General features: G+C 42.5%; 1 protein-coding gene across 2 annotated transcripts in view; it reads right to left on the minus strand.

The window, feature by feature from the left end:
• The window catches only part of MORC2 (MORC family CW-type zinc finger 2), a 60,473-nt gene extending 50,105 nt beyond the window's left edge, over positions 1-10,368 (minus strand). For both annotated transcript variants that reach the window (XM_044674325.1, XM_044674316.1), the window contains exon 1: positions 9,951-10,368. In XM_044674325.1, the coding sequence (XP_044530260.1) occupies positions 9,951-10,018 (68 nt within the window). In that variant the 5' untranslated portion in view covers positions 10,019-10,368. The remainder of the gene's footprint in view (positions 1-9,950) is intronic.
• Between the last annotated feature and the right edge of the window lie 962 nt (positions 10,369-11,330).

The raw sequence follows: 11,330 nt of genomic DNA on the forward strand, positions 1-11,330 counted from the left end.
TCTGAAAACTGGGAAAGCCCATAGTTCTGTCTTTCTCAAAGATCCCAACACAGATCCCAAGGAAGGTCAATAGAGCTCCCTTTCCAAGTTAAAATTGAACCATTATTCACTATTCTTTGAATCTGCTTTAAGCCAGTCCCAAATCCACCTGACAACTGTATGTCTTTTAATCCTCAGCTTGTCCACAAGCAGAGCAAGAGTTCATCAAATACTTTGCTAAAAATGAGCAGAAAGACACAAACCTGGCATTCCCCAATATACTGACCTAACCTGGCCAAAAAGACACCCCTGGATGAAGCTTTGGGATTGCTGCTTTTCCCAATGCCCACTAAGCAACAACATTATCTTAGAATGCTGCCAGAAACCAATCAAGTTTCCTAGCCTCTACAGACTGCAGCCTCTTCCCCTTGGTGGGAGAGAGGGGAAAAATCAGACTCTGCCTGGCTCTAGGACTGCATCAAACCTGCCAGTTCTAGGATGTAACTCATCTTAGTTTAGTGATATGAAGAAGTCAGGGCTGCTCTCCCACATCTCCCCCTGTCCCCAATTACCAGCTGGCCATTTTTTTGAGGAGGTGGGAAGGATGGCCTTTCTCTTTGGTCCCAAAGAGTACTCTCTAGAATACAGAAGCAAAATAAAAGGCTAAGCATCAGTCTTCCAACATATTATTATTGTACCACCTGCCCGAAGGAACAGGTCCCACTCCTTCTTTGATTCTTCTTCCTCTGCTATGCCTTAGCAAACACTTGGATTTATTTTACTTCCCAGCCCCTTTCCCTACTAATGCCTCAATTTCAGCAGGTCAAATAGAAACTTGAGTCATCAACATTTCCTCTGGATGAAGAATACTTAGGCTGAGAGCAACCTGAGCTGAACAGGACCATAAGATCATCTAGTCTAGCTCCATAATGTCACAGCTGAAGAAGGCACAAAGAGGGGAACTAATAATCTAAGTCACTCGGGGCAGCTGGGCAGCTCAGTGGATTGAGAGCCAGGCCTAGAGACAGGAGGTCCTAGGTTCAAATCCAGCCTCAGACACTCCCAGCTGTGTGACCTGGGCAAGTCACTTGACCCCCATGGCCCACCCTTACCACTCTTCCACCTAGGAGCCAATACACAGAAGTTGAGCATTAAAAAAAATAAATAAAATAAAATAATCTAAGTCACTTAAATAACAAGGGACAGAAGCCAGATCCAAACCCAGATCCTCTATGCCATGCCAAAGGCCAAAAAGACCAAGCCCTACAATGTCCCTGGAGGAGAGCAGCCTGTTTTCTGCTGTTCAGTCTATAATGTCCAAGCGCCATGGTAGATTCTGTCTGTAACTAGTAACCCTGACAACCATCATTTGTGCTTTGCTGAAATCCTTCAAGCTTCCTGGGCTGATGTCAAGTCTGACAGGACTCAAGACTTCATATTAATCTACCCTTAGGCAAAGGAATCCATAATGGTCACTAGTTCAAAGTTTTAATTTGGGGCCTTACAGGACCCCAAAGGATGCATGCAAAGGTTCAAGGTGATGATAAGAATCTAGATGAGAAAAAAACAAAGCACACCTATACTTATCACTAACTACAATTTAGCATTTTTCCATTTAATTATATAGATATATAGGCAACAAACATGATTCTGAAGAGATCCAAAGGCTCCAGACTGTTAATGTTCTGTGACACAAAAAAGGAAGATAGGTCTAGGTAACAGCATTTAGAATCAGACGTAGCCTTAGATATTATCCACCCCAAGATTTGGAGAGATGGGAACAAAGAACTAAAGGGATCTGTGTCAGAAGCCTAGGCCCTCCTCCACTCCAAATCATGTTCTTAGGGGGAACTGACTCCATAGGAAATGAGATTCACCTGTCAAGAACCCCATTGCTTACTGCCAAGAAAGAAACTGCTGACAAAATTCAGCTACCAATTTTTAATGAGCCAAATAATTAAGTATAATTTCATCAATTGTGGGTAGTTCAGCCTTTCTGACTAACAAGTTCTCTACTATGAAATGAAATGTCCCCTGGGATACAAAGCAAGGAATCCCTGAATACAAGATAAATACTTCCTTGGCATCCCTGATCATCTACATAATAAAAACATCGAAGAGGTTTCAGTTTAGAAAGTACTTTCAAAAGCCAACCTACTCAAAGACAGAAAGAGAGGTTCCACAGACAGCAAAATATCCAGAATAGCACTTTCTGTGGAATTGAAGAACTGGATAGGAGATGTTGATGACCAGAGAACAGTTAACTTAGAGAATGTAATGGAATATCTCTATGCTATTTTAAAAAAAAACAAGTCTAAGAATTCAGAGGGGCATGAGAAGGACTTACATGAAAAGATGCAGAAGGAATGAAGATGTAAAAGATGTAAAAGGAAATGAGATGTAAAAGGAAATTCAATTCCAATGACTGACACTGACCCCAGAGAATCAGAGAAGTAACCTCCCTTACTTCTTTGGGGAGATGGAGGAGGCTGGAATGCTGCCAGCACTAGGCCTGGTTCAGGCTTCAGTTTTTATCAAACTTTTTCTGATTCTACCTGTTACAAAAGCAAAGCATTCTGGTAGACAGGAATATACTTGTAAATGAAAGTGATAGTCAAACAAAAAAGGCATCAAACTATTTCTTTAAGAAAAAGAAAAATGCTAATGTCTACTAAAAACTTCCAAGAGTAAAGGTGACCCTGAATTTGTGAAGGCTACACCAGGAAAACTTCAGTTCCAGCAGGTAGAATGGCTTTAAGAAAAGTCTAGTAGTCTGGGCAATTGCATCCATCCCTTGAAGGTATTAGATAACATTTGTGAGCACTCATTCCCATTCTCCCCTTCACACATTTATTAGTCTTGTCCAAGGCAATCAAATCCTGGCCAGCAGGGCACTATACCCCAGGGAGAGGGAATAGTTCCAGAAAGATTCCTCTGGAGGCTCCAATTCTCCTTGGATTCTAGCCTGTGCTGTGAACAAAGTACTTTCCGGATGATTCTGGATGATGTAAGTATGAGTTCAGAGGAGAGAAGAGACGAGAATTCTCCTAACCCAAAGACCACACCAAGAAAAAGAGAATGGTATGCCAAGAAGAGGGGAAAATGAGGCCTTCTGGCTTTCTACTTGAAGTCTGGGTTGCTTTACTGGGGTACATGATGTTCAGAAGGAGGAATGCAACTCAAAAAGACTCTGGCCTTCACTTCTTCCTACCAGCTGTTCTTATGTACTTGCTCACTTTTGCAAAGGCCCTGGCTTCCCTTACCTCCATTTTTCAGATAAGGAAATTGAAGTTCATAGAGAAAAGTCTTGTCCCAGCTAAAGGGGCAGCGAGGCCACTGCCTCTATGTACCATTATAACAATGTTCATCTCCAGAATCTTCTAAATATCACTGCGTTTTTAAAAGTATTCTACAGTATCCCATTATGAAAACCAGAAATAAATACAGAAAGTTATAGTCACTTACAATATCAGATCAGAAACAAAACAAAAAAAAAAAAAAAACCCACTTCATGTTAACGACTCTCTATTGCTGCTCTTTGCAATTCTCAAATTGTTCCCTTACCGGTGGCTTCTTACCCATTTTTAACAACTTCCAGAGGCTCTTACTCCAAGGTTGCAATGTAAAACTCATTAACCTCCTCAAGCTACTATTTCAAACCTTAGCAGGCAGCTTCCTTCTCAACTGAGACTTCTAAGAAACAGAAAGAAAAATTTCAAGGAAGCCTAATGCTCAAGCCTATAACAAAATAGCAAAAAAGAAACGACTAGAAATTCCCAAAGAAATTAAAGGAAAATGCAAAATCCTTGTGCTGACATTTATCCAATGGCTAAATGAGCTTACCTAAGTCATTTAACCTAAGCAATCTGTTGCCTCATTTGTAACACAGGGATAATTCTTATATTCTATAGCACAGAACTTTTGTTTAAATAGGCACTTAATGTGTATAAAAAAATGCATTCAAACGAAGAAATCCTGAGTGGCATGCTTAAATGGACAACAGAATTTAAATCTGCTTGATGGCTGAAGTGCAGATGAAAATGCACCTAAAGATGAGAGGGAGGCAAAGAGAATGGAATGACAGCTCAAGATTCTTCAAAAGCCCAGGGTGGGCAAATGACAAAACTCTCAAATGGAGGCCATAACAGAAGTGAAAACTTTGGACCGAGGCTGCAGTGAAATCAATAGGAAGTAAAAGTGAGGATGACAAAATGAAACCTCCTGGTTATCTTTGGTTAAACAAGCCAAGGCCCTGCTGTTTGCTTGCTAAATAAAAAATGGAGTCTCTGGATGAATGGGCCTCGGATGCTCACCTCAAGCTGCAGGAATTTTGTGAATGAGTAGTCACTCAAGGATCATTGAGTTTAGAGGTAAGAGATCTAAGAGATCCTCTATCAGGATCAACCCCTTCATCATACAGAAGAGGAAGCTGAGATCCAAAAAGGGGAAAAATTTTGCTTAATGTAGGAACAGGAGAAAAAAATCAGGATTCACACCCAGATCTTCTGATTCTAAATCCAGTCTCCCACTGCTACCAATCACCACTGCCACACCTAACCTCCATTCAACCAAAAACTATGGCATTGAAGAACACAGCAGTTAGAGATGTTTTAACAGTAAAACAAAAATTTCACAGTAGTCAGTTTTTTTTAATCCTAACCTTCCACCATCTTAGAATCAATCTTGTGTATTGGCTCTAAGGCAGAAGAGTGGTAAGGGCAAGGAAATGGGAGTTAAGTGACTTGCCCAGGATCACACAGCTAGGTCATGTCTGAGGTCAGATTTGAAACCAGAACCTCCCATCTCCAGGCCTGGTACTCTATACACTGAACTACCCAAATGTCTCCAAAGTAATCCGTCTTAATATTTCTTATAAGGTAACATACTAAATTGATAACACTCAAAATTATAAAGATGTTCCCACAGATGAAAATTTAGAAAAAAGCAGATTGCCTAATGAAGAATTTAGCTCCAAGAAAGCTTGATCAATAATCATTTATTAAGCACCTACTATGTACCAGGTATTGTGGAGAAAAAATAACAAAGTTAATGTGGACCTGAGAAAGTCCACATTCTACCAAAGAAACAACATGTATAATGGGAACCCACAGACAAAAAGACAAGGCAGGTTCATGAAACCCTCAACTCTGGGTAGCAGGCTAGCTTCTGGTTAAGAATTCAATTCTGACAGGCACAAACAAATCCTAAAATCCTAAATTCCTAAATCTGCAAGGAGAGGAGAAAGAAGCCAGCTTGGCAGTTTCCTTTGGGCCACTAAGTGGTTCTATGAGTAAAGAAGGCTCATCTTGGAACCAGGCTTTCTCAAGTTCTCTGGAATACACAAAGCCTGCTCTGGCCCCAGAACTGTCGCACACACTGCAGCACTATGCCCAAATGCCAGGGCACCTCCCTGCACAGCCCCAGGCATCCCCGAGTGCTAGGGTAAGCTCCTCTAGAATGATTTTAGGTTTTCATTTGCACCAGGGCAGACATACTTGGAATTTTAATTAGAGTGAACAGAATTTCAAAAGAAAAAATTCTTTCCGAAAGGCCCCCAAGGTACACAGGTTTTGAGTGTGAAGAGAGATAGCCATGACGGTCATAAGCCAACAGCACTGAGCTGGCAAAAGACATGCCTTAAAGAGTCTTTGTGAGAACTGGCTCATCTCTAGGCTTCCCACTTATGGTATGTCCTGAAACCAGAGCTCTGAAGGTACCTGGGGAAGGCCCACAATTTCTAGCTCTTTGCTAAGAGCCAAGTCTCAAAAACAAGGGCCAGGTCCAGCCTAAAAGCCCATATAGCCGTTTTCATCCTTTTACCAACTCTCCTAAAAGAGCCATCTGATGAAAGAAATGAAACGCTGGTCAGACACTGCCATCAGGACACCTGGTTCTATGAGGTGACTAATATTCTCTAGGTCTCCATTTCTTCATCTAGAAAGAAATAATATCCTTTCCAGATCTGTTGTTCTTGTTCCCATGAGTATTATTATTAAACCCTTTAAGAAGTAAGAACTCTTTAATTGAGCCCTGTTAAGACATATTCACACCAAACTAAGGTTTATTTTTATGTCATCACAATGATAAAATGTATTCCAGGAGTTATCTTGCAAGAGATGTTTTTCAATTTAGAATTTTAAAAAATAGATTATCCAATAAAAACTTTTTCTTATTAGTCCTCTACCTGTGGGGTCTCCAAGAGATCAATCATTTAAAGATCAATTTTCAACAAAATTTTACACAAAAAAAACTTTTAACAGCTCTGAGTTTTGAATTACAAACTCCCTTTTCATTGCAGGATGAAATAAGTGTAAAAGAATGTAGTTAAATATTGAGTTGGTTTATATAAGTTTAAGCTCAGCTCAGTGTACTTTCAAGTGGCAGCTAGGTGGCACTGGATCTGGGGTTGGAAAGACTTTTGCCGAGTTTAAATAGGGCCTCAGACACTAGCTCTGTGACTCTGGACAAGTCACTTAACTCACCCTGGCTGCCTCAGTCTCCTTATGTGAAAAATGGGATGGAGAAGGGTAAACCACTTCAGGATCTTTACAAAGAAAAACTCCAAAAGGGGTCACAAAGAGTGAAAAAACAACTTAACAAAAGTGTACTTTTTCTTGCTTTCTAGTTTCTCCAAGAAGGAAATACTGCTCATAACTAAGCAGTTGTAGGAATTTAAGAACAGATATTCTGCACCATTACAATATCTGTGCTATAAATTAAGATTTTAAAAGGCTCAAAGTTCTTAAATTGAACCTAGTGGTCCTATTTGCTTGACATTTCCACATCTATTCACAGACAGGTAGTCTGTGGAAATAATGGATGGAAATAATCAAGTGCCCACAAGTTAGGGCTAGGAAGAGAATCAAAGAATATTGTCCTCAAGCCCTCAGCTCCAATTCCCGGGTCATTTACACTATTCGAAACACTGAAACAATTACGTGACTAAGATATATTACTACGACCTCCGGGGGTAGAGCATCTTACCATCTTCATCAAATTCTACTAAGGTAAAAAAGCAATTACTGTCAACCCTTTTACATGCACCAGATTTCATAAGCAAAATCAAAGCCACACACACTAACCACATCATAACCACAGAGTTGATATCCAGTTTCTAATGAGATCATTAGCATGAACCAACAAGTCCAAACCAAAAGCACAATGCCTTAGAACTCTTGAGTTCATCTGAAATATTCTTGGCCCACAAATAGCTCTATCCTAGTATCGGAATTTTAAAGAAAATAAGAAAATAGTCATAAAACAATTGGAAGTCTAGGTAGAAATTCCTTCTAATGTTGTCATCATCAGGGGTAAGCACCTAGATGCACAAAATGGATGCCATCTTTGACAAGAGAATCTACTATGGCTCAAGAGAAAAAAGATACTTCTCTGCCATCCCCCAGGAAGCTCATCGTTGGAAAAACCTTAACAGCCTGCAAAAGTCACTCAGCCTTGATACTCACCCCTCATTATTAGCTCTTGGCATTTCTGATCGGAGATTAGAGCCACAAACTCCAACATTTCCATGTAAGGTTGCACTTCTTGGAGACTTCTCCACATGATACCTGCCCCCCACCTTCCCTTTATGTGTTTTCTCTTGTGACATTGTAAGCTCCTTAAGGGCAGGAACTGTCTTCATTATCACCAGAGTTTAACACAGTGCCTGGCACATGGCACTTAATAAGTATTTACTGACTATTAACTTGTTGCCTGCCTATTTTTTAAAAAAGCAACTTTTTTTTTCCCAAATGAAGAAGAAAATAAATGAGGTTCAGAATCTTCAGATGGAATGATAGATTCTAAGTTAAAAGATGGGACCAAAGCCTAATTTAGTTTAAAAACTACAAAAAATATAGCAGCAGCTAATGGGAAAAAATATCTCCTCTTCTTCCCTGAAGATACTTCAGTTCACAAATGAGGAGTAACTTTCACCTCAAGGCCTGAAAAAGTTTCATCAGGTAAGAACCGCACAAATTTAACTTAGCCCAGTACCTGGTGCACACTAAGTTCTCAACTTGTTTCTTTCCTCTCTTCTGGAAATAGGATGAGAAAGAGGTTCTAACTGCATGTTGGTCTCAAGCCCTGTATCAAAACCCAAACATGTTCCTAATTTTTAACCTTAACTCTAAAATTCCAAGGTCAAGAAATTTGCTCTCTATTTTCTTCATGTCAAATAATCATTTAATTATCTTAAAGGCCTACCCTTTCTCCTGGTTGTGGTTCATAGAGTATATACAGGGCACTCAAGAAAGGCTTAGTGGTTGAGGCAATAAATGGATGCCTACTCAGTCTTCCCATCATGCTTTGAAAATGGGAGCAATGGTCCAAATTATAAGAAATCCTGAGGTCATGAGATCAAGAAAGACCACTCACTCTAAGCAGATGAACTTGTTGAAACAGTGAGAGATGGAAAGGGAAGAGTTAGACCAAAAGACCTGTAGGATCCTTTCCTACCTTCTTCAAAATTGTGAGTAGTGTAATCTTAACAGGAACCAACACAGCTTCAAAAACATATTCAACCCTAAGATGTTCATGCTAAAAGAAGGTAGCTACAAGCTGGTATGAATTGAAACCCATGGAAAATCTCCAAACCTCTTGAAATTGTTTCTTTCCACAAACTTTAAATAAAAGTAAAAAACTAAAACCAAAAAGAATGCTTTACAAGCAGCAAAACTAATTTGTTGCATTCCCTTCCTTCCCTTGCCTTATTGCCAAATGGAGCTTCACCAGATCCAGCTGCCTTCACCCCAGGTACTTTGGGCCTTCGGAACTCCTGGCGAGTTAAATCACTTCTCAAAGACTTACTTTAAAAAGGAGCAGTAAGGTACTTTCCCCAGGTCCAAAACGAGCAAATAAGCACCACCTTATCCTCACTCTGCAGCAGCAAAGATCACCACTTTGTAAATATCTTATTTCTCTCCCCAGGTTAAAAAAAAATAAGCCAATTCACCTTTTCCTTAGTTCCTGGGAACTTTAAGAGACTAAGACATTTGTCTTTTTCAGCAATTCCGGAACCAGAAATTTCTATTTTGATCCAGACCAAGGGCGCCTCGCCACATAACACTGAGTGCCTTTGAAACTGCTCTTTGACTCACTAATCACAGAACTTTCAATACTTACCTTCCTCCCAGGAGTGGTGGTGGGAGGGCTTGCTAAATAACACACTGAACAACTTGGTAAAATAACTCCCTCACTGGTTAAATCAGATAAGAAAGTGCCAAAGGACAGTACCAAAACCACATACTACCATGGGCCTCAAGACTCTAAGGAGTGATGGTATTCTTTCTAGGTGGACAAGTGAAGGCCATAGCAAATCATTTTGTGAATAGTTGTGTCCCATTCGGAGATTTCTGAACATCAGCAGATATTCTTGAGATAAGATTGTTTAAATATGTGATTTAAATGGATGCTATTATTGCCTGGCAAGAACATACTGCTTATTCAACAGATGTATAAACTCCCAAGACAGGGAAAGCCTATTCTGTTTACCACCAGAAATAAGGTTATTCTTCTTATGAATTAGCCTTGAAAAGTCTTCTCCAAAATGGTTTCCTTTCTTTAATACACTCATTCCAATAATTATTTCTTGGGTGGGGAGGGGAAAGAGGGAGGGCCTGCTCCTACTAAAGGAGACAACAGTTGATGCAAAGAAATCCTCCCTTGTGAGGATCCAAAGATCAGCCAACCCTTGGTGAGTTTTGGTTAACTTCCATGCAACAGCTCCATATATAAACTGCCTTCAACCAAAGCTTCTCTTTGTTGGTCAACACTGTCGAATAGCTTGAGCCACTAAGTGAAGTTGAGGCTTCTTCTGGATCAGCTACCCAAAACTTCACTGATCCTTTTTCTTCTGAAGACTCCCCATGGCTTGATTCCACAAGAACCTGCTGCACCTGTGAAATCTCAAAGGTCAAAAGAAAACATGGCTCTTGGCTTACTAGGAAAGCTGCTAGAGGCAACTGGATACTTACGAATTTGTATGGAGGTATTCAAATGTCAGCTGAGCTCGATTCAGACTGCTGTAATTAGTAAATGCCATGACTGCTAGAGTCTTGTGTCAAGATCTAACATGTGGGTCCTCTAGGGCCCTCCCGGAAGCTTTATTACTCGTTAATGGCTTATCCTGATGTTTTTAACCCCACAAATCTCTACAGTTGTTGAGGTGCCACGTCCTTCTTGCCAATTAATTTCAGAGAGGCCTCCAGAGACAATGGTTCCTGTATGGAAGAGGGTCTACTTTTCAGGATGTTGACCACCTTAGGCAGCTCTCTTCAAGAAAAGCCAAGCAGGAGAGATTCCTGGGCCAGCAAGTCCTGCCACCACCTGATTGGGGAGAGGAGAGACAGCCTAAAAAGGGTTCTAAAATAGGACCAGCTTCCCTTTTTTTAAAAAAACAAAGTCGTCCTTCGGGGCAGCTAATCCTGATCTGAGTTCAGGTCAAGTCTGGGCTTGCAAGAATTGCTTTACCAATAATTCTGGTCTGGCTGCAGTCCGCCTGACCTAAAGTCTTCCGTGTCACAGAGGGCTGCCAGGGGTCCTCGAGCTGCCCCAGTCTTGGAGGGGGTGGAGTCTAGGAGCTTCCTTTCCTTCAGAGAGCCAGCACGTGCGCACTCACTAAAACTGTCTGGGTGGGGGTCGATGCGGGCGGGTCTTGATGTTGGCGGAGCAAGAGGGCCCTCCCTGGGTACTTGGGCTCCTCCCAGGGAGGTTCGGATCTTGAAAGCCAAGAAGCCCTAAGGAGGGGGCAGGGAAGGCTCTGCAGGCTCGGAAGTTGGATGGGGGCGGGGCGTTCGCGCGAACCTCCGCTGCTGTTTCCTTCCTTCCCGCCACCCAGGGCGGCTGCACGCGGCCCACGGCTGGGGCTCGGCTTGCTCCTCCTCGAAGGCCCGGGCGCCAAGTCTCCCCCTCAGCCTCGGCCTCCTCTCCCGAGGGAGGAGGGTCACGGAAGCACCGGGCCCAGAGGGGTCGCCTGATGTGGAGCGCGCACCCAACCGTCCCCAGGTCCCGCGAACTTTGCAGTAACGGCCGCGGCACGCGCCCCGCCGGAGACCATGTGCTGCTGCTGCCGCTGCCGCTGCCGCCGCTACCGACACCGCGCTGCCGCAACCGCCGCTTTGTCTGCTCCCCGTCCGCGGTCTCGAGCACACTGCTCTGCTCTGGGCTCACCCGCCCCACCCCATCTCGTCTTCCTCCAACCGCCGACCAATTACAGCACCCCGGACCAGCCTCGCCAACCAATCACAGGCCCCGATCGCGGCGTCCATCACAGAGATTCGGCCCCGCCCACGTGCCATTCGAGGGCGGTGCCCACGCTACCCCAACCCCCACTTCTGCAGACAATCGCAGAGCCC

Source organism: Gracilinanus agilis, chromosome 1 (assembly GCF_016433145.1).
Source record: "Gracilinanus agilis isolate LMUSP501 chromosome 1, AgileGrace, whole genome shotgun sequence".
Lineage (NCBI taxonomy): Eukaryota > Metazoa > Chordata > Mammalia > Didelphimorphia > Didelphidae > Gracilinanus > Gracilinanus agilis.